The following is a 23,999-nucleotide window of genomic DNA, read 5'->3' as shown; positions in this document are numbered from 1 at the left end:
CTATTCTTTCCTTCCTTGAGGGAAAGAAAAAAAAAAAAAAGAAGAGATCAAAAAAAAAGGAAACAATACAATAGTCACGTGGCAGGGTAAAGATGTGGTATCTGCAGGGCCTAGAGACCAGTCAGCCATCTGGAGACTTCTGAGGGGAGCTTCTGGGTCGCTTGTTCTTGCTCGCTTTCTGCCATTGTGTGTGGAATGGAAGTCCCGGAGTAGCAGAAGGAAAGGACCAGTCTGGCAGGGAGATCTGGGGTAGCTCCAGAGTGCTCAGGAACCTTGGTAGATCTCCTAATGTGCGGAAAAGGGCCGTTTTGCCGTCATGATGAACCCGTAATTGAAAAGGGAACCGCCATTGATATTTGATCTTTCTTTCCTGAAGAACAGATGTAATCAGTTTAAGTGCACGCCGCATGGCCAGAGTTTGGCGCGACAGGTCAGGCAGCAGCATTACTGGGGTGTCATTCAGCCGAATGGAGTCCTGTGTGCTGGCTGCTTTCATGATCTCCTCTTTAACTTTATAAAAGTGCTCCCTGCAGAGCGTGTCCCGAACAAAGGAGGAATCAGAACTACGCGGGCCTGAGGTTCTGTGAACTCTGTCCAGCTCAATAGGGGTATCTTTAGGTTGCTGCAGGATTTGGTTAAATATGGCAGTGACTGCTCCATGCAAATCATTGTGATCTATGGTTTCTGGTATGCCACGGATTCTAATATTGTTCCATCTGCTACGGTTTTCGATGTCATCTTGGTGGTACATGAGCTGTTGTAGTATGTTAGTATGGGTGTTAAGGATCTCTTCATGGAACTGTAATGTATTGCACATACCATCAGTGGTATTTTCTACATCCTCCATTCTAGTCCCTAGATCCCTCTTGAGCTCAGCAATCTCTTTCCTGTATGACTTCTCCATGCGGGAGACATAATGTTCAAAGTCAGTTTTAGTAGGTAAAGAGCGGAGGTAGGCATGCATGGATCGCATCTGCGACTCCATGTCCCATCCGTCCCCGGAGCACAGGGAGGCCTGGGAGAGGCTTTGGGGGCTGTGTGGGTGGTATAGTGGGGGCTCCAGATCCGTGAGGGAGACTGAGCGGCCTCTGGACAGTACCTGTTCGGCGTCTGCATGTGCTGAGCGGGCCGGAGACGGAGGCGCCGCCGCCATCTTGGAGGCTCTCTGGCTCTGGTAGGCTGCGGAGGAACGGGTCACAAAATTCCCCAAATCGCCCTGTGTCCGGTCACCGGCGAGCTTCGAGTGGTCCCTGGGCTTTCCTTTACCCATCAGGATGTTCTTGGTAGCTGGATGGGTGATGGTAAAGGAGATAGAGCCCCGTGGAGATCGTCAGGACTGGGAGCTGCCGCGATGTGCGTCCTACAGCTCCATGCGCTAAGCCACGCCCCCTGAATGTTATTTTTAATTGTTATGTAAAACTTTTTTCTTTGAGCATTTCAAGTAACCCTCTCAGCCCTGGATCGCTTGTTTGCCAATAGCCTACCTGTTAAAAGACGAGGCGATAAACTTTAAGTATAATTCCAGGCTAAACCTAACTAGTCTTAAAAATGCATCTCCCCCTTCCTAACACTTATTGGCATGCATTAAAAAGGGGATTCACTCCAGAGATAAAAACGATAATTCTCCCACTCTACAAGACTCTGGTCCGGCCTCATCTTGAGTATGCCGTCCATTTCTAGGCACCAGTCCTCAGGAGGGATGTGCTGGGAATGGAGGACCTCAGCTATGTGGAAAGACTACAAGTGAACTTATTCTCTCTGGAGAGGAGATACTTGAGAGGGGGTATAAAATAAATGACAGTAGCATAGCATAGGGAAAAAACTATTTAGTGTAAGGGAATTTAAAAAGACAGCCATTCATTAAAGTTGGAGGAGAAGCTGTTTAACCTTAAACTGCGTAGAGGATTCTTTACTGTCAGAGCGGTTAGGATGTGGAATTCTCTTCCACAAGCAGTGGTATCAGCAGGGAGTGTTGATAGTTTCAAAAAACTATTAGATGGGCACCTCAACTAGCACAACATACAGGAGGATCAGGGAAGCAGTTGAGTATAAACCTGTTTATTATCTTACTTAAAAAAATGAGTCTTTACAACTTCTTTAAATAGGACATTTCTTTATCATACATCACAATACACAGAACCACAGTAATAACTGTATGGGTTATATGGCACCTTCAGGTGATGGACACTGGCACACCCTAAACAGGAAGTTTAATTCCCCATACAACCCCTCCCCTTACCGAGAGTACCTCAGTTTTTTCGCCAGTGTCTTAGGTGTTCCTCTCCCCTTACGCTTGGGTTACGTAGAATCTTATGGTTAAAAAGTTGGTCAGCCGAAGCACCATGCAAAAAGCTCCTGGCTGGTTTTCCTTTTCACAGTGAAAAAGCTGTTTTGGGAGGATTTGGACAAATATATCCAAAAAATATCAAGTGGGAAAAGTACCCTTTTGCCAGCTAAGAAAAAGAGTAAACATCCCTCATTTAAACTGGCTTTTTCTCCAGTGCCAGGGGCATCAGCCTCCAGGCAGTCGCGACAGGCTCCACCTTCAGGTTTAAGAAGTAAACCTCAGGGACAAAAGAAGTCCTGGGGAAGGAAACCCGCAAGACAGAACGCTAAAGCCTCTTTATGAAGGGGCGCCCCCGCTCGCTCGAGTGGGGGGGGGGGGGGAGACTTCTGCAGTTCTCAAAGGTCTGGCAGGAAGAATTTCGGTTCTGAGAATTCCCGTCTCCTCGTTTCCTCAGGTCAAATATCCCCAAGGATCCAGAGAAAAAGAAGTCTCTCTTTCTAGCGTTAGACCGACTTTTGTTGGCAAAAGGTCATTACGATGGTTCCTGTGGAAAAGCAGGGGTCAGGGTTTTATTCAAACCTTTTCATGGTACCAAAACCAAATGAGGTTCCTGAAGATTCGCTCTTTTCGCATGGAATCAATCCGATCAGTAGTCTCCATCCTATAAGGGGGAGAGCTTCTGGCATCAATTGACATCAAGGATGCATACCTGCATGTACCTATTTTCCCCGCTCACAAGAAGTATCTGCGTTTCGAAGTAGAAGGACTTCATTTTCAGTTTGTAGCCTTGCCTTTCAGTCTAGCTACTGCACCTCGGGTGTTTACAAAACTTCTGCCCCTTCCCCTGGCCAGATAAGGGCTCAAGGTATAACAATAATAGCATACCTGGACGACCTGCTCTTAATAGACCGGTTGGTAGTCCGCTTGGACCAAAGCATGGTCACCACAGTCAACTACCTGGAATACCCAGGTTTGGGTCATCGACCTAGAGAAATCTTCTTTAAAGCGAGGAAGAAGATTAGAGTACTTGGGTCTGGTCATAGATACAGCCCAGAAGAAGGTGTTTTTACCCCAGACAAAGATCAGCGCCATTAAAGGAGCTGGTCAAAGGGGTCAGGGCAAGGAAGGGTCCTTCCACGTTCACCTTTGTATGAGGTTGTTGGGGAAGATGGTGGCTTCATTCGAAGCAGTAACCTATGCTCAGTTTCATTTGAGACTGCTGCAAAATAGTATCCTATTGGCCTGGAACAAGAAGATTCAGGCACTAGATTTTTCCAATGCATTTGTCGCCAAAAGTGCGCCAGAGCCTCAGTTGGTGGGGAAATTCTTCTTACCGGTTACCTGGAAGGTGGTAACAACAGATGCCAGCCTTTCAAGTTGGGGAGCAGTCCTGGAATAAGCGTCTGTCCAAGGGAAATTGTCCAGAACCGAAAGGACCTAACCCATCAATATTCTAGAAATTCGGATAGCGCGTCTAACCCTAAGGGCCAGGACATTCAGGTTGCAGAATTCTCCTGTCAGGTTTCAATCCGACAATGCCACAGCAGTGGCTTATATCAATCACCAAGGGGGCACCAGAAGTCAGGCAGCCCAGGGAGAGGTAAACCATATCCTAACCTGGGCAGAAAAACATGTGCCGTGCATTTCGGCAATCTTCATTCCAGGGGTAGAGAACTGGCAGGCAGACTACTTAAGTCGCCAGCAGTTGTTCCCAGGGAATGGTCCCTTCACCCTGACGTCTTCCTGGTTATATGCCAAAGATGGGGAATCCCGGATGTAGACCTGTTTGCGTCCAGGTTCAACAACTAAGTCGACAACTTTGTGTCAAGAACAAGGGATCCACTCGCATGCGGAACAGATGACACTGTGGGATCAGTTCTCACTATTTTATGCATTCCCTCCTATTCTGCTGCTACCATGACTTCTTCGCAGGATCAAGCGGGAAAGGAAGTGGGTAAGTCTTGTGGCCCAGAAGATCTTGGTATGCAGAAATAGTAAAGATGGTGGTAGGGGCCCCATGACCCCTACCACCACGTCCAGACCTACTATCGCAGGGACCAGTGTTCCATCCTACTTTACAAACGCTAAATTTAACGGTTTGGCTATTGAAACCCACATTCTAAGGAATCATGGGCTTTCAGGCTCAGTGAATACCTACCTTTATTAATGCAAGGAACCAGCTTCTAGAGTCATTTTATTATAGAGTCTGGAAGGCATATGTTTCTTGGTGTGAATCCAGGGGTTGGCATCCTAGGAAGTATGTCATAGGTAAAATTCTTGCCTTTCTGCAAATGGGGCTAGAAATTGAACTGGCTTTGAGTACTATCAAGGGCCCGGTCTCTGCCTTATCAGTATTGTTTCAGCGTCCGCTTGCTTCGCATTCTTTGATCCGAAGCTTTATACAGAGGGGTAACGCGGCTTAATCCACCAGTTAGGGCACCCCTGAACCCTTGGGACTTGAATTTAGTTCTGTCAGCATTACTGAAACAGCCTTTTGAGCCGATACGACATATTCCTTTGGTCCTTTTGACAAAGAAGCTAGTTTTTCTAGTAGCCGTTTCTTCTGCAAGAAGGGTATCAGAGTTGGCGGCTCTTTCTTGTATTTAATCGTTCACAAGGATTGAGTAGTATTGCCTCCTCATCCTAGCTTTCTGCCAAAGGTGGTTTCAGGTTTTCACCTAAACCAGGATATTGTTTTACCTTAATTTTTTCCAGAACCGTGTTCTAAGGAAGAAAAGTCACTACACTCTTTGGATGCAGTGAGAGCAATCAAGATCTATTTGAAGGCGACTGCTCAGATTCGAAAAACAGATGTTTTGTTCGTTTTGCCTGAAGGTCCTAGGAAGGGACAGGCAGCATCGAAATCCACTATTGCCTAATGGATTTGGCATATAATTAGCTTATGGCTTGAAGAAGAAGATTCCACCTTTTCAGGTCAAAGCGCACTCCACCAGGGCAGTTAGTGCTTCATGGGCAGTGCATTACCAAGCCTCCATGGCTCAAATCTGCAAGGCCGCAACCTGGTCTTCAGTCCATACGTTCACCAGATTCAGGTGGATGTAAGAAGGCATGAGGATATCGCCTTTGGGCGCAGTGTTCTGCAGGCAGCAGTATAGGTCCTCAGGTCTGATTGCAACCTACTTTTGTTTGTGTCCCCTCCCCTCAGGTGGCATTGCTCTGGGACATCCCATACAGTTATTACTGTGGCTTTGTGTCCCGTGATGTACAATAAAGAAAATAGGATTTTTTTTAACAGCTTACCTGAAAAAAATTTTTCTTGGAGTACATCACAGGCCACAGAGGCGCCTCCCCTCTTTCTGGTTACACGTGTTTTGCTTTGCTACAAAACTGAGGTACTCCCGGTAAGGGGAGGGGTTATATGGGGAATTGAACTTCCTGTTTAGGGTGTACCAGTGTCCATCACCTGAAGGTGCCTATATAACCCATACAGTTATTACTGTGGCTTTGTGCCCTGTGATGTACTCCAAGAAAAGGATTTTACAGGTAAGCTGTTTTTTTATTTTATTCTATTTTTAATTCTAATTTTCATAGCATAGTTATGCTGTTTGCATCTTTAAAGTACCTGTGTATTTGCTATAACTTGACAGTGAAAGTATAAACCAAGAAAATATATCCTTCTGTAGAGATCTAGCTATGAATATCCAATGGGCTTACTGATCTACCCATTGACAGATGAATTTTTCCTTTACAAGTTACATCAATTATGATGGTAATTACCATTGTGTGCAGTGTGATTGTGTTTGGGAAAGGTTTATCTTGTGAAAAGCTGTTGTGCTTTGTAGTTCTTCCTTTTTCCCGATTTAAAATATATATGTATGTGTGTTTATTGAAATGCATAAAAAGTTTTACAGTCCAAGACAATGCAAGTCAATAAATAGACTAGTGTAACCAACAAAGATTGTGGCATTATTCACATGAACACTTACATAATGATATGCAGATAATAACGTATTCCATTTCAAAGCTTAGTTAACACAATATAATTTTGTGACCAAATTCCATAGTCCCATTCCTCCTAGTGTAACTGTCTTAGACTCAGAACCAAAATTTTAAGGTCTACCTGGACAATTTTTAAATATTCTCTGATAGACAAGTTCCTTAGGGCTAAGTCCAGGAGTATCCAGCCACATTTCCCACACTTTTTTGAATTTGCCAGGGCAGCCCCTGCATTTATAAATGCAGCTTTCTAAAAGTGAAGAGTTGCCTACCAAGGATACCCAAGACTTATGCATGGGAGGATCAGGAGACTTCCACATTAATTAAATTAGCCTACGGGCATGAAAGAGTGCCCTGCCAAGGGCTATCCTAGGGTGTTCCCCCACCCCCCAACAACCGCCTCCAATATGTTTAGTATACAACACTTTGGGTCCAGCGGAATTTTCACCTTGAATACCATATTTAGCGTGTCTACTACCTGCTTCCAGTAGAGATGCAGTTTGGGGCAACGCCATATTAGGCAAATTAAGTCCACATGATCCTGTGATTTGTAGTTTTAATGGAAAAAAAAAATCATATAATAGGAAATAAAGGTATATTTGTAGGTTTTCTGCATGCGTAATAACTTGTAAGCGCTCAGTTAGTTCTGTCTTTTGCTTTGCAGGCTCAGTTTATTTCTCCATCTCACTATAAAGACGTGGTTGAAGAAAGATCAATTATCAAGCAGTGCGGATACCCTATATGTAATAAGAGGCTTGAAAATGTAAGAATCCCTTTTTACTGTATATCAAAGCTTTTTTATTATAGAAAAAATGCATTAACCTCTATACTTTGGATACCATCCTATTATTTAAATCCATTAAATAATAGTAAGATTTGATTCTGTAAGTCAAACAAAGCCAGAACAGATAAAACACCTGTAATGGTAGAAGTATGGGGACTGCCATTGCAGAACTCCTGAAATTTCTAGCTTCCTGGCTTCAGAATAAGTGACTTAACAACCTGCACGAAACATTCAAATGTTACTTTTGGTATATGACCCCTGGCCATTTATAGGCCATTTATCCCTCAGCTTCGGACCGCTGTTGGCGATGTCGCAGATGCCAAGGTACTCTTTCTTATTTATTGCCAATGTCCCCTTCTTGCAACTGTTTTGGAGTTAGGTTCAGACCCTTATCCAGTGATTGCTTGATCTGGACATCTCCCTTACTCCAAATATGTTTCTATTGGGGTTAGTTCCCCCTAGGTTAACCAGGCTAGCAAAGCTATTAGTATCTCACATCCTGACAGCGGCAAGGTGCTTGGTAGCTCTTCACTGTAAAAGACAGTCGCCACTGACCCCCATTGAGCTATACACTGGGATAAAAGATTATTGGACATGGTGGAACAACATAATGTGGTGTGGGAGCCCTGGCGCTCAAAAGAGGATCCCCCATGAGGCCCCACAGCCCTCTATTTAATTTTGTATATGCCAGTATAGATATTGACAACTGCAGCTTTTTGGACCTCCTGTAGCTTTGTGTTTTAATTTGTATGCTGTTTTGGTCTCGTGATGCCCAGAGTCTGTTCTTTTTTTTCCTGTTATGCCAAAGAAAAATTTTAATAAAATTGTTAATTATAAAAATTAAAAAAAAACATTCAAATGAAAATCGAACAGAAGTCCAAATTTCTCATCTCTTCACTAGATTGAGGGTAGTGACATAGCAAGCATTTAAGCCAAAGCACCAAAATCAGAGCCAGACACCCAACTTTTCACGTAGTAGAGGTCTGCAATGATGGTCTCCATAATTCTCTTATGGCATGCTTCTTTTAAGATAAGATATGTCAGCACACTTTGCAGGAAGCCAGATAGAGGTACTAATGTTTGCAGGTTGATAACAGTTTTATAATGACTGACTTTGTTAAAGTGAGTGAGTTAGAGGTAGGGTCTACAGATCAAAGGGTACCTTGCCAGGGCCTGTAGCTTACACATATATTTGCAAATTCGTGCAACTAAACCCCTGTTTTTAAACGCATACTGTTAGACAGGTTAATCTGGTCGCAGGCTGGTTGGTAAGTAGAGCTTGGAATTTTTCCAAGGATTTTTTTTTTGTCTTTTGTTTGATTAAAATGACACTAAACTTATATTGCTTTTATATTAGTTTATAAAAAAATGTGTTTAAAGTTGAATGCACCTTCGATGTCTCAAACGCAAGCTTTTTTTTTTTTTTTTTATTTTCTCCTGCTGTTCACAGACTTCCTGTTCTAGGGTGGCTACATTTGTTCTACATGCCCCCCTTAAGTTATATGAATGTAGCCACACTTTACTGCTTGCCCCTGAGATAGACTACACATCTATGTGCAGATGCATTCAGTGTTGTGCAAATTGTATACATGTAGTGGAGCATGTGACTAGAAATAATGGGCACTACTCACTCTACACTAGTAGCGGTGTGGTTAATCAGTGGAGGATTGGGAGCATGCACAGGATAAAAAAGAATCCTGGAAACAACAAATGGGACTTTAAAATAACACAGCTCCTTAGTATATTAGAATGATTGATGTAAAAATGTTAGTTTAATGTCACTCTAAGTGTTTTAAATGTTTTAACCTGGAGTGTTTTGTTTCCAACAGGTGCCCAAACAGAAGTATAAAATTTCTACTAGAACAAACAAGGTGTATGATATCACAGAAAGAAAGGTAATACCTACAGGTTAGATTAATGCTCAGTGTTTTTTAAGCATTATAGCTGAGCTCCAGACAGATTGCTAAATACATATATAGGTACTGTTTTACCAGACAATGGATTTGTTATCCAGTGCAGGCAGCTTTCTTATGCAGACACTGGTGCCAGGCAGCATAGCCAGAACTGAGTCCGTCACGGCCGCTACAGCAGAACTTAGACACTCCAAGTTTTCGTGATTGGACAATGAAGTAGAACTGATTGGTTGCCGTGCGCAGCTGCTCCAGATTTTGTGTACTCCAGTTTTTAATAAATTCTCCCACAAGCCCAAACTTAATATAACCCTAAGGCTGTCCCTGATATATAAAGTGGTTGTAACCCTAACAGGGTTTGAGGCACGAGATATAGCACACTGCTTTTGTCATGTCAATTGTCCTTTTCTATGTTGTACAATACCTGCCTGTTTTGGTCTTCCCCGTTTAAACTAACCACATTTATCATAGCTGCTGAACGTGATCAGATTACTTGCCTCCATCATCCAGCTCTCTCCTCAGCGTCTACATCTCCCCTACTCCCTCTCCCTGTCATTTCCATAGTCTGTGTGAACCGTGAAGCCGATCTCTTCCCCCCTCCTCCTGTCTTGAGTAATACTATTCTCTGCAGCTGCTCCTGTGTTTGTAACAAAACATCTATTAATTACTTTGATCCTCTCTGTTTTAGGTTTTTGTTAATACAGTGTGTGTTTAGGGAAGCACAGATACCGTTTTTTTAACCGGCGAGTGCGAGTACCAATACTTTCACCGATACATATGAATGGGCTCAAATCGCACTGCAAAGAATCGCATGCATTTTGAACAGGTAAATCGATGCGATTCCTGCCTGAATTACATGCGGTTTCTCGCAACTGCTCCTGTGTGAACCCATGCTGAAATCACTGTGACAAGCCTTGGTTCATACAGGAGCAGTGCGGGAAAACGCATGCAATTCGGACAGGAATCGCACCATATTCATGTTCAAATAGCATGCGATTCTTGAGTCAATTTATTTTGCATGGGCTCGAAGTCCAGCTCAAAGGTATCGGTTTCAGGTATCGTAGCATTTTTAAGAGTAGGAGTACTCGTGAAAATATTTGGTATTGGAGAAACCCAAGTGTGGGTGTGTTTTCTTAAAATTATAATACTACATGTCTTCTTTGCACAGTGCTGCATTGCAGTCACGTGTCCTCCCTCTGCCATCTTGCTTACATCAGAAGGGAATCTCAGCCCCTCCCACTGTAGTCTCTTAGATTGGGAAGGAAAGCAGAAGGAGGACACATGACTACACAGCAGCGCTGTGCAAAGAAGGCATGTAGCATTATAATTTTAAGAAAACACACACACTGCACTAAGCGTGGACCTATAGCAGAGAGGTTCAAAGTAATTAATAGATATGACTTTACAACCACTTTAACTCACTCCACGCCCAAGTTCTAAATTGGCACTCAATAAATAAATAATATATATATATGACAGTATTATGTGCAGGTCAGTCTACGGCTGTCACACTTGAGCTGCCTATAGATAACATTGTTTTTTTTTTTTTGTTAAAAAAAATTTCAAAGGCACTCTTCTAAGGGGGTCTCCTTTTTGTTAAGTTTTCCTGTAATCTAATATGTTATTTTATGTAACGTGTATGTGTGTGTGTGTGTATATATATATATATATATATATATATATATATATATATATATATATATATATATATATATATATATATATATATATATATATATATATATATATATATATATATATATATATATATATATAGTTTCTCTTTTTATCCTTAACTTGCTTTGAAAATAATGTGTTTAAAACAGCATCCCTCCCCTGACTTCCAATCATTCCTTTTTAAACATAAAATAGTGTCCCCATGCCCAAAGTAAGTTTAAGCGTGTAAATATTAAGGTTTAAATATTCTAAGTAATCAGGCAGAATGTTTTCTTTCAGAAAATAATTTTTAGTCCTTAAGAGTGTCTTCTGAAAATGTATGTTGTTAGATTAAGGGTTAGGTATGGATTGTAGATAATAACAATATGGCTTCAGTGTTTCTGCAGTGATTTTTGCTACCGAGCATCTAAATACTATGAAGCTCAGATTCCTGAAACTCCACTGTGGTCACGAGATGTAGAGAGGTAATTGAATGGTGTTTTGTGAAGGATCTGTAAGGTTCTGTTCTCATCTGCGCAGGTGCAACTGCGTGCATGTGTTTTGTGTGTTGCGTTTTAGGGCAGCCAATTCATTTCAGTTGGCTGCTCTACAGTCAGGTCCATAAATATTGGGACATCGACACAATTCTGATCTTTTTGACTCTATACACCACTGCAATGGATTTGAAATGAAACAAACAAGATGTGCTTTAACTGCAGACTTTCAGCTTTAATTTGAGGGTATTTACATCCAAATCAGGTGAATGGTGTAGGAATTACAACAGTTTGTATATGTGCCTCCCACTTTTTAAGGGACCAAAAGTAATGGGACAATTGGCTGCTCAGTTGTTCCATGGCCAGGTGTGTGTTATTCCCTCATTATCCCATTTACAAGGAGCAGATAAAAGGTCCAGAGTTCATTTCAAGTGTGCTATTTGCATTTGGAATCTGTTGCTGTCAATTCTCAATATGAGATCCAAAGGGCTGTCACTATCAGTGAAGCAAGCCATCATTAGGCTGAAAAACAAAACAAACCCATCAGAGAGATAGCAAAAACATTAGGTGTGGCCAAATCAACTGTTTGGAACATTCTTAAAAAGAAAGAGCGCACCGGTGAGCTCAGCAACACCAAAAGCCCTGGAAGACCACGGAAAACAACTGTGGTGGATGACCGAAGAATTCTTTCCCTGGTGAAGAAAACGCTCTTAACAACAGTTGGCCAGATCAAGAACACTCTCCAGGAGGTAGGTGTATGTGTGTCAAAGTCAACAATCAAGAGAAGACTTCACCAGAGTGAATACAGAGGGTTCACCACAAGATGTAAACCATTGGTGAGCCTCAAAAACAGGAAGGCCAGATTAGAGTTTGCCAAACAACATTTAAAAAAGCCTTCACAGTTCTGGAACAACATCCTATGGACAGATGAGGCCAAGATCAACTTGTACCAGAGTGATGGGAAGAGAAGAGTATGGAGAGGGAAAGGAACTGCTCATGATCCAAAGCATACCACCTCATCAGTGAAGCATGGTGGTGGTGTCATGGCGTGGGCATGTATGGCTGCCAATGGAACTGGTTCTCTTGTATTTATTGATGATGTGACTGCTGACAAAAGCAGCAGGATGAATTCTGAAGTGTTTCAGGCAATATCTGCTCATATTCAGCAAAATGCTTCAGAACTCATTGGACGGCGCTTCACAGTGCAGATGGAGAATGACCCGAAGCATACTGCGAAAACAACCAAAGAGTTTTTAAGGGAAAGAAGTGGAATGTTATGCAATGGCCAAGTCAATCAACTGACCTGAATCTGATTGAGCATGCATTTCACTTGCTGAAGACAAAACTGAAGGGAAAATGCCCTAAGAACAAGCAGGAACTGAAGACAGTTGCAGTAGAGGCCTGGCAGAGCATCACCAGGGATTAAACCCAGCGTCTGGTGAGGTCTATGCGCTCCAGACTTCAGGCTGTAAATGACTGCTAAGGATTTGCAACCAAGTATTAAAAAGTGGAAGTTTGGTGGATGATTGTTAATCTGTCCCATTACTTTTGGTCCCTTAAAAAGTGGGAGGCACATATACAAACTATTGTAATTCCTAAATCATTCACCTGATTTGGATGTAAATACCCTCAAATTAAAGCTGAAAGTCTGCAGTTAAAGCACATCGTGTTTGTTTCATTTCAAATCCATTGTGGTGGTGTATAGAGCCAAAAAGATTAGAATTGTGTCAATGTCCCAATATTTATGGACCTGACTGTATGTGCAAGCTTCGCACCAAAGAAGTGCAAGCAACTTGGTCCTATCGCTCACATTTGCAGGATGCGTTGGGGTGCCATTAACATCTAATAGCACTGCCGCACACATGCAAAAAGGATTCACTTTTTTTGTGCATTGCGGAAATGCATGTGATTTTCCATACATTCAAATGTGAACCTAGCCTAAGAAATGTTTTGGTAGTGGTGGCTATTTTTTCATACCTAGGGGACAGAAGGCAACAGTCTATCTAATGTCCAGAATCTTAGTGAATATGGTGAAATTTCACTTTGCAAAGGATAGCCAATATCCTGCAAGGAAAATTAAAAAAAAATGCATTTTTGCTTGCACATGTCTGGATGATATAAGTCAGCAGAGCGAGCATCACCACATTCACTAAGCTCCTGTGTTCTCCCTTCTCATTTCATAGACAGCTGTGATATGGTAAAAGAAGTAACCGGTTGCTGATAAGAGAGCAAGACAGAGAGAGTATTAGAATTGCGCCCGTCCGGTACAGGATATATGCCTGTCAAAGCAACAGGGGAGATGATTCCTACCATGGCATGTATATCCCCCTGGCAACTGCCTCTGCCGTCAAAGGACGTAGAGGTTTAGGGATGGTAAAAATGCAGCTCGACTGCAGGGTTTTACTGCCCCTAAACCCCCGCAGTCCAACCCCCCCAACTGCTAGTGTGAACAAGCCCTAAAATTTGTTTCTACATAGAACTTCTGTAAGGGAATTATTACAGCACTTCCAGACAGCACCTCCTTTTTCACCTCCCACTAACGCTGAGTATGTAAATAGAATGGCAGAAATTAGTGATGTATCCGCACAACGGAAATAAGTGGATAGAGATGAAGTGTTGGACTGCTGCCTCCACAGACGTAATCACCACCGGAGTGGAGAAAACAGAAGGTGAATAAAGGGTTAATATATGGGTGTGGAGCTGTCCTAAAATGAGTGAGCTAATTCCATAAAGCTAACATGTGAACCATATATAAAAAACACATATGAAACCATATAAAGAGTGATCCACTTTAGGTGGGGGGGAGGGGAGAAGGAAAGGGGAAAAATTGCAACTAGTAAAGCTAAAGTGACTTGTGCTCCATACAATCAATAAAATGTCAAACACATATAATACGTGACTTGTGCACACTGCAGCTGAAGTGATGTTTATACAATCCTTATAGATTGCTTGACATTGAAAGTTATGTTGTTCTCAAACATTTTATAATGAGCTGTATGAATAGACTGTGACTTGTGCTCAGTGCAACATAAGTGATAATAAACAGTCCTTATAAATTTCTTGGCGTTTCATTTAAAATTAAGCAGGTATATCCCACACGCATCTGTTGCTTGTATTTATTTATGGTGACCTGGTGCTTGTGTCTCGTATTGTGATCATGCAGACACTCACCAGCTTCCTTAACCCCTGCGGGGGTAACACGCAGTCACAGTGTATGCCACTGTGCGGCAGTCCTTTAACGCTTTCAGGATCAAGATGACGTTTAAACATAAAGGAAAGAGGAGATTCCCATCGTGTAAAACCATAAACACTTTTTATTTAGAGTAGATGACAGAGTGGTACTCTGCATCTTAGTAGTGGTACTCTACATCTTAGTAGTTTAAAACAGGCAACCAAATGTCATCAAGAAATAGCGTCAGGTTCAAAAAGCTGTATTCACTGAGAGATGATGCAAGGCGTCAGATTTAGGCCACGCCCTGCGCGTTTCGTCAGGACGTCTACGGGCGTGTGACCATTGCCTCACCTTCCCACCCTTTTATACTGTGCGGTGTTTGCTTTGCGCTTGCGTTCCAAAAAGCTTCGGCGGCCAATTTGTCTAAGATTTTTGCAGACCGAAGCCCGCGGCCATTTTTCCTGTGATTTTTGCGAACCGACGCCGCGTGGAAACAAACTATGAAGTGACCATTTGTCTACAGTTTTGCAAACCGAAGCCCGCGGCCATTTTTCTTATTTATACGGACCAAAGCCACGTAGCATTAGACTATGGAGTGACACCATAATAACAAATGTGCCCCTGATATTTGTGTCACCAATTTGCTGATGAAATAAGTGTGTTAATTTTATTGAAAATAAACATTTATTTATTCACCGCACATTATAACCGGATGCTTAATGTTACCTGACGTTACACAACAAATATGCATAAAATAACAATTGCAAAAATATAAAATATAATAAAACCATATACATTTTTAGGTAAATAAAAGCTGAAAATACCCTAAAGGGATGGAACGAGAACGACTTTATTCAGGGAATGGATGAATTATTTGGAAAACTTAGGGCATTACATTCTATGTTTATACAGTCAACTATGTATGTATAGTAAAATGTTTATCATGTCAACTATGATAAACATTTTGGTCACTTCATAGTTTGTTTCCACGCGGCGTCGGTCCGCAAAAATCACAGGAAAAATGGCCGCGGGCTTCGGTCTGCAAAAATCTTAGACAAATTGGCCGCCGAAGCTTTTTGGAACGCAAGCGCAAAGCAGGCACCGCACAGTATAAAAAGGTGGGGAGGTGAGGCAATGGTCACGCTCCCGTAGACATCCTCTGACGAAACGCGTAGGGCGTGGCCTAAATCTGACGCCTTGCATCATCTCCCAGTGAATACAACTTTTTGAACCTGACGCTTTTTCTTGATGACATTCGGTTGCCTGTTTTAAACTACTAGGATGTGAGTACCACTCTGTCATCTACTCTAAATAAAAAGTGTTTATGGTTTTACGCGATGGGAAGCTCCTCTTTCCTTTATGTTTAAACGTCATCTTGATACTGAAAGCATTAAGGATTGCCGCACAGTGGCATACACTGTGACTGCGTGTTACCCCCGCAGGGGTTAAGGGAGCTGGTGAGTGTCTGCATGATCATAATACGAGACACAAGCACCCGGTCACCATAAATAAATACAAGCAACAGATGCGTGTGGGATATACCTGCTTAATTTTAAAGAAACGCCAAGAAATTTATAAGGACTGTTTATTATCACTTATGTTGCACTGAGCACAAGTCACAGTCTAGTCATACAGCTCATTATAAAATGTTTGATAACAACATAACTTTCAATGTCAAGCAATCTATAAGGATTGTATAAACATCACTTCAGCTGCACTGTGCACAAGTCACGTATTATAAGTGTTTGACATTTTATTGATTGTATGGAGCACAAGTCACTTTAGCTTTACTAGCTGCAATTTTTCCCCTTTCCTTCTCCCCTCCCTTCCCCCCCACCTGAAGTGGATCACTCTTTATATGGTTTTATATGGTTTCATATGTGTTTTTATATATGGTTTTCACATGGTAGCTTTATGGAATTAGCTCACTCATTTTAGGACAGCGCCACACCCATATATTAACCCTTTATGTAAATAGAATATCTTTGTATCCAAATTTTCTCTGTTTTTGTGCACAAAATAGAGATTTTTTTAAAGCACAACTTTACCCATGACAACTTGATAAAAAGTAATGTTCTTTAGCAAGGAACATACTTTCTACATTAATAATTATCCTACCGAAATGAGTGTGTGCTGTAAATTGCCTCCAGCATTGCTCCTGTTTCTTCTTGCTGGAGGCTGCCATTTTGCTGAAGCCCAGAGCCCCTGAGCAGCCGTAAACTCTTAGGCTGTCAGCAGAACGGCCTCTAGATTTTCAGCACAGTACCCAAAAATAAAGAGCAACTGAGCATGTGCAGAGCAGGGTGAGACAGTGCATTACTGGGTTTTACACAGTATAGGCACTTATGTTTAATGTTTTTACATAGATATACCTGCAAAAGGGGCCAGCCTGAAGTAATTTAACAGGGCTTTAATTACTAGGCTCCCTGAGAGAGATCACAAGGCAATTGGAATACATCAAAAACTAAAATATTGGATGTGCGGATATCGAGGAATGTATTAAATATCTACAACCCACTGGTATGGATATAAGCGTGTTGCCTATCTTCATCAATGCTGTTAGTCAATAGCAGTTACTTGTGGCAAATTGATATGGATCATCTCTTGGATTAGAGTATTATAATCTTCAAAATAAATTCCACCTAAGACAAGGATTTTATGAGAGTGATTTATTTGCTTACATACAAGAATTAAAATCCATAAAGCAAAGTGAAAAAAATGAATTTTACTCATTTTACAGAATGCAAAATCTCAACTTTTTTGGCTAGTTTTACCTAACCAGACTGCAGTTACTAAATTCAACCACATGATGGTGCTAAAGGGTCATCATTTCAAATAGTGCTGATCCTACACTCCTCTAGTAGACTGATGCAGGGCTATTCTTCTAACCTCCCAATAGATATAAATGTATACCCATGCAGGATTTATTTGTGTAAACCTAGGAAAACGCATAACCTCCACATTTACTAACACATTCTCTACTTTATTTTCTAGTCCACCAGTCATTAAACTGCTGAAGGAGGGGAAGAGGTATGTTCCCGTGCAAAATTTGCTCACTGCTAATTTTATTACCAATTTATCAGATAGATTTTTTGCATTATACTCTAATTTTATGCAGAATATACTGTATTCATATATGGTGTATCTATTGGTGGAGAAATGTATATAGCTGCTATAAGAGTGCATATTTATAACGTAATTCAAACAAAAGCCCTGAGAAAGTCATTTGCAAAATGTATTTATAAATCAGCAGTACAGTTTTGCTAGCGAGTTTCATCCATAACTGCTACGGCTGAAACCCATTAGTAGGACTGCCCTCCTGCTGTACTTTTATGAAGATGTTTGTGCAATATATCAAAAAATATTCAGATGACTTGTGCCATCTGAAGGTTTTTTTCTTTTGGATTTATTATATTGTACTTGGGTGAAGAGAAGCCTTGGACCTACCTCTGGTGATCCCTGTAAGCCTTGATGAGATGCAGAGGTAGAGTGATAACACTCTTTTATTTGCTTTTTATAAAGTAGTTTAATAATTCACCTCAAGCCTATAAACCTCAATATTTCTGTGCTGCAAAATAAATTCTTCCTCCTTCACTTTTTTTTGGAGCTAGCTTAGGCCACCAAACTATGAATATAAACAAAAGAAAATGTGCAGTGCAGTTAAAAAAATCCGTAGAGACCAAAAATTTTAAAACATCAGTATTTTGTTTCTATACTTTGCTGTAATTAACCACTTTACTACCAGATTTTTTTAATGGTTATATCCTAGATTGCAAATAAGTCATAGGTTAGTAAAGAATATAGTGCAGAAATATTCGTACAAGAATAGTAAAGTGACTACATTGTATCAATGATGTTATTGCAAGATTGAAGTATAAATAAATCAAAAATAAAAGTAAATCATAAATAAAAGTATAAATAAATCACAGTTTTATGCAGTGGCTGGATAGACAAAGTCTTAGTATAGCTAATAGTTCGACATTGGGGAATACGAAATAGAGGGAAGGGAAGAGGATAGTCAGCATAAGAGGAAAGAGGGGGACAAAAAGAAATACAAGAGAGCGGTGGTCCAGGACCACCTACAAGCCAAATAGGCTTCAGTCCTTTCCAGCTGAAAGAAAAATGCATAAGCCACGGATATCAAACAGCTGAGTATTTTCGTATTGTACCAGGTACCCTGTCCTCCAGCTTCTCATGTAACATACAGTAGTTTGTATGGTCTGACTTTTTGTTTCGGCTATGGAGAGAGTAGGTGTCTATCATGCTATGCCAATTGTCTGTTTAGCAGCAGCAGGAACATGGATCATTAGCTTAAATTGCACCTTCAATAGATCAGGGGGTCTAATACAAAGAAGAGGAGGTATTCTGCCTTTAGAGGGATATCCTGTCTCATCAGCATGATGAAAAGACTGCTGACCAAAATTGCTGAACTAGTGGACAAGTCCACCATATAGGAAAAAAGGTTCCTAATTGTCCACAACCTTGGTATGGGGATAACCAGGAACAAATCTGGCAATTCTAGCAGGCACTGAAAACCACTGAGTCAAAATCTCGCAGTTGGTTTCTACTACAAAATCATTACAAGAGCAAAATTTCACTGTGTGCCATATATGGGACCAATTAGTTGCTTCCCGGGTATATCCCAAGGTCTATTGCCCACTGATGAGTGTAAATTTGGAAGTTGCGATGCAGAGTGCCTTGAAAAAGCATTCATACTCCTTGACATTTTCCACATTTTGTTATGTTAAAACCAAAAACCTAAATGTATTTTATGTGATAGAGCAACACAAAGTGGCACATAATTGTGAAGTGGAAGGAAAATGATACATGGTTTTCAAATTTTTTTACAAATAAATATGTGAAAAGTGTGGGGTACATTTGTATTGAGCCCCCCCAGTCAATACTTTGTAGAATCACCTTTCAATGCAATTAAAGCTGCAAGTCTTTTTGGGGATGTCTCTACCAGCTTTGCACATCTAGAGAGTGACATTTTTGCCCATTCTTCTTCGCAAAATATGCCAAGCTCTGTCAGATCAGATGGAGAGCGTCTGTGAACAGCAATTTTCAAGTTGTGCCACAGATCTCAATTGGATTTAGGTCTAGACTTTGACTGGGCCATTCTAACACATGAATATGCTCTGGCTGTTTGTTTAAGGTCGTTGTCCTGCTGGAAGGTGAACCTCCGCCCCAGTCTCAAGTCTTTTGTAGACTCTAACAGGTTTTCTTCTAAGATTGCCCTGTATTCGGCTCCATCCATCTTCCCATCAATTCTGACCAGGTTCCCTGTCCCTGCTGAAGATCTCCCAGTACAGAGTACCTGTCACTGCCTAAAAGTTAAAGAGGTGGTGTCAAATATAAAGTAAAAAAAAAAGAAAATTAAAGGTGCCCCCCCCCCTTGTGCTCATGTACAAAATGCAAACACATACACAGGTCCCACACACACATGCACATGGTAATCCACACAAGTGAGGTATTTCTGCCAACGTCAGTGAGAGCAATAATTCTAGCACCGGACCTACTGTTTAACTCTACACTGTTAACTTGTAAAGGCTTTGAAAGTGCCACCTATGGAGATTTTTACTATAGTACTAAGTACTATAGTTTGTTGCTATTCCAAGAACATGCGAAATTGTAAAGTGTTACATGTTTGGTATCTATTTACGTGACAAACCATCATCTTTTATATTTTACCACACAATTGGGTATTATATTTTTGTGTTTCTGTACACTAAAATTCATTAACCACTTCAGCCCCGGAAGGATTTGCCCCCTTAATGACCAGGCCATTTTTTTTGAGATACGGCACTGCGTCGCTTTAACTGACAATTGCGTGGTCGTACGACGTGGCACCCAAAGAAAATGATGTTTTTTTTTTCCCCGCATATAGAGCTTTCTTTTGGTGGTATTTGATCACCTCTGCAATTGTGTGTTTTTTTTATTTATTTTTTTTTTTTTGCACTATTAACAAAAAAAGAGCGACAATTTTGAAGAAAAAAAAAAACAAGATTTTTTAAGTTTTTTTGCTATAATAAATATCCCAAAGTTAAAAAAAAACGAAACTAATTTTTTCATCAGTTTAGGCCAGTATATATTCTTCTACATATTTTTGGTAAATAAAATCGAGACTATGGACAAATTGGACACTTTGGACACATTTTTTGGACCATTGACATTTATACTGCGATCAGTGCTATAAAAATGCACTGATTACTGTGTAAATGTCACTGGTAGGGAAGGGGTTAACACTAGGGGGCGATCAAGGGATTAAATGTGTCGTCCCCCCCCGTTTGTTTCTTATTGTGGAGGGATGAGATTTACTAGAGGAGAAGCCAGATCATTGTTCCTAGCTAGTAGGAACAGGCGATCTCTCCTTTCCTGACAGAACGGGGATTTGTGTGTGTATATACACACAAATCCCCGTTCTGTCCCTTGTGCCCCTCGATTGCACGTGGCCGACGGTCATTGCGGCCATGTGCATCGGCTCCCCCTATGGCGGCGCGCGTGTGCCTGCTCTAGCTATTTAAAGAGCCAACGCATAGCTACGGTGATTTGCAGGAGAGAGCCGACCTGCCGCAGTAGACTGACAGCAGCTGGTCAGTTAGTGGTGGTTTTTTGTTTTTTTTTTTATTTTATTTTTTTCTCACTGCACAAATATCACTGTACATAGAGGCCTTTGCTTTCAAAAATATATAATGTTTTGCTGTTCTAAGTGATTATTTAGTAAAAAACACACATTTTTCCATGTATGTGAAAAGTGTAAGGCTGGGTTCACCGTTATGTCGGATGCCGCTCGCAGCAGGGGTCCGGTGCGTCCCTGTACTTCGTTTCAGGGACGAATCGGGCCCTAATTTTTGCTCGAGTTCGGACCTGAAACTGAGCCAAAGACGCACAGGACTCCATTGAGAGCCAGTCACAATCTCCTGTCATGTGAATTGGATGCCGGGAAACCAAGTGTGAACTGAGCCTCAGCATTGGCTGGGGCAGCAAGCAGTTAATCTTCAAATTACATAATAGAAGCATTAAAATCTTTTATGCTACTACTTTCTGGTGCACTAGACTCATGACAGTTCTCCAGCCTTCTAAAAAAAAAAAAAAAAACTCACACCAGGCACTGCTTGTAGGCTACTAGAAGACTGAATGAAGCTTGACTTAGAGTCTCTGAGAATCATTGAGAATGAATTACTTCACAGTACAATTAGCTATAGAGGTTAGTGATGGCTTGTTTTAAATGTCTTTTTCTTTATAAAAATGCAGCGCTTTCATAAATGAATAAAAGTGCACGTAAAGTTCATTTTCCTTTTAAGAAAATCACAACTTGATGGGGTGAGCAGAAACAGATCTAGAGACCGCCACCTCCAACATGAACACACACAGCTTCTTACCGAATGTAGTTGACCACCCTATTACAGAGGGTCAAACACACACGTGGTCCCCAGGCAACTCCAAAGATGGTCCCCTTCCTCCGCCACCCCGTCTTATACATTTTTTCCAGATCCTAGTGGTCACGCCAGAGATGTCTCTCGAACAAGCACCCCGAGGTCCGCAATTTATCTCTCAATGAAACAAATAAGGCCTCCTTATAACATAATATGTTTTAAAGTGCAATTTAATTAAAGTATAAACAGCCACTTACATAAGCTCCAGTTAAAATCAGCATTGAGAATCACTTAGGAAAGCTTCCAACCTAAAAGATGGGCGCTTTGTTTCCGGTGCCGCGATAACGTCACTTTTTTTGGGATGTCGCACATGACATTTTATTTAGTTCTGTTCATTGCAGCGTCATGATGTAGTAGTCTGAAAAAAAGTAGCGCATGCTTTTTATTTTCAGAACACACTGGGCAGGGCTGACAGACAGGAATAACAATATGTAGAGAAGGAAATGGTGTATTTGAAAGCACATTGGCAGTTGTGCTGTAGTGATGCAAAGCAGGTGGTGCCACAGTCAGATGTCCCACAATCACATTGCTTAATGAAAGTAGAGCTATATTTTAATCACAACTTTAAAAGGCTTTTCAAAGTGTATTGCCCTTCATCATGCAAACGGTTTTAATTACGACACCAGCCATAGTTCAGAATAGATGTATATAGACCAACCAGAGAGAATCCCATCACATTGCGCAAAATCGCCACTCCCACATAATAATTTGCATCAGTTAACTTACCTAGTGAGTGATCACTATGTACCTTCATATCACATGTAGATCAGTAGACACTGTTGGGGTCTAAAGCTGGCCATAGATTACTCATTTTTTATTATTTTTTTTCAAACGGGCCGAATGAAAAAAATTGAACAGATTCCTCCATTCACACCAGTGAAGTGGATGAGGGAATCCTCCCCGCTGGGGAATTGCATTCTGACAGCAGGACTCTCAACTGTCAAACTGCACTGATCAGCAGCTACAGCCAGCTGATGATTGACAAAAGTCAATCAAATTCTGTCAAACACATTGATATTCAGCTGGTCCTTGCTGAACGTGCCAAATGTTGATCCATCTGTGGCCAGCTTAAGACTGTTTCCCATACTATGGGTAGGTCTATTACAAAGGGTATCTAGAAAAGCTTCCCAAGAGGATATCTGACCATGCTTGTAGCTCTGAGAAAATGTGTCATGGTGTTCTACCACAAAGATAGGAACTGAGCCTTACATTACTTGACTAAGGAGCCCAACCACAGCCTACATGGTATAAAAGAGAAGTTGAAGGTATCACTGAAGTACTTGTAGTTAATAGTGTTTGAGCGGCTTTTGTGTCTGCTGAAATATTGACCATATGCACTTCCATATTACCACTTGCTAGAAGACTTAATAAAAAATAGTTTAAGGTCTTTAACACAATGTACCATTTTCATTTTGGATAGAGTGGGGAGGAATAAAACCCCTCACATTTTCCCTCCCTTGGCCCATTTGAACAATTTTGCCTTTAATTCCTGTCCTATACACAGAGCAGAAAATGAGGACATTTTTTCAAAGTGAGGAAAATTTTTCTTAGACAGTTCAGATGAATATTTTGGCTTTTCCTACACTTTCAGTTCCTGGAACAGTGGTCACCAGGACTTCCAATTGGGGGGGATTCACCCTATGTGTGACACCAACAGCAATAAAACTTGACAAGGGCTGTAAACTTTTTACCACTGTAGCCAAAACTGAAAAAAAAGTTTTTCTGTGGATTGACTTTTGATATGTACAGAGCGCACAAAAGGTGTGATGTGGCTGAAAACTCACTTTTTAAGTGGATCCTCACAGAAGTTACCCCCTGGATTCTTGAATACTGCGGTAGCGATCTCCTCATAGGTTCTCACCCTCCTACTGTCTACCTTGGATTCATGCTTATCGACCAAGTCAGGGGGTTTCCACCCCTCCTTGGTGATAAGTACACATTGGAGATTTAGTTGGCTACACATGCACTAAACAAATACTCCAGCACCAGCTTCGATAGTGACCAAAAGACTAAAATGATTATATGCCTGATACCAGTCATGTGCATTTAGGGTAGATTTAGACATGTGTCTAAATGTCCCTTTCCTCTGAAGCCCAATCCCTGTTCAGAACACGCTTCAGAGGCTACTTGCAGGCGGTGAAGAAGTGATGATACGCCTCCTCACTGCCTGTTTTAACCCCATTTTATGCAGACAAGCGTGCCACAACCTCTGCACTGTGCGGCATTTTCAGCGCTTCCCCATTTACTTGAATGTGTAGCGTTCAGTGGGTTTGCTGCCCATGGCTTGTAAAAACCCCCATGTG

General features: G+C 41.2%; 1 protein-coding gene across 1 annotated transcript in view; it reads left to right on the top strand.

Annotated features, from left to right (window-relative positions):
- RPAP2 (RNA polymerase II associated protein 2) overlaps window positions 1–23,999 on the top strand; it is a 119,138-nt gene that overhangs the window by 9,329 nt on the left and 85,810 nt on the right. Inside the window, exons 4-7 of the mRNA XM_073593147.1 lie at window positions 6,909–7,007; window positions 8,858–8,923; window positions 10,991–11,079; window positions 17,255–17,290. Of these exons, the coding sequence (XP_073449248.1) occupies window positions 6,909–7,007; window positions 8,858–8,923; window positions 10,991–11,079; window positions 17,255–17,290 (290 nt within the window). The remainder of the gene's footprint in view (window positions 1–6,908; window positions 7,008–8,857; window positions 8,924–10,990; window positions 11,080–17,254; window positions 17,291–23,999) is intronic.

This window comes from Aquarana catesbeiana, linkage group LG07, assembly GCF_042186555.1.
Source record: "Aquarana catesbeiana isolate 2022-GZ linkage group LG07, ASM4218655v1, whole genome shotgun sequence".
Classification (NCBI taxonomy): Eukaryota; Metazoa; Chordata; class Amphibia; order Anura; family Ranidae; genus Aquarana; species Aquarana catesbeiana.
This window is presented reverse-complemented; position numbering and strand designations above follow the sequence as displayed.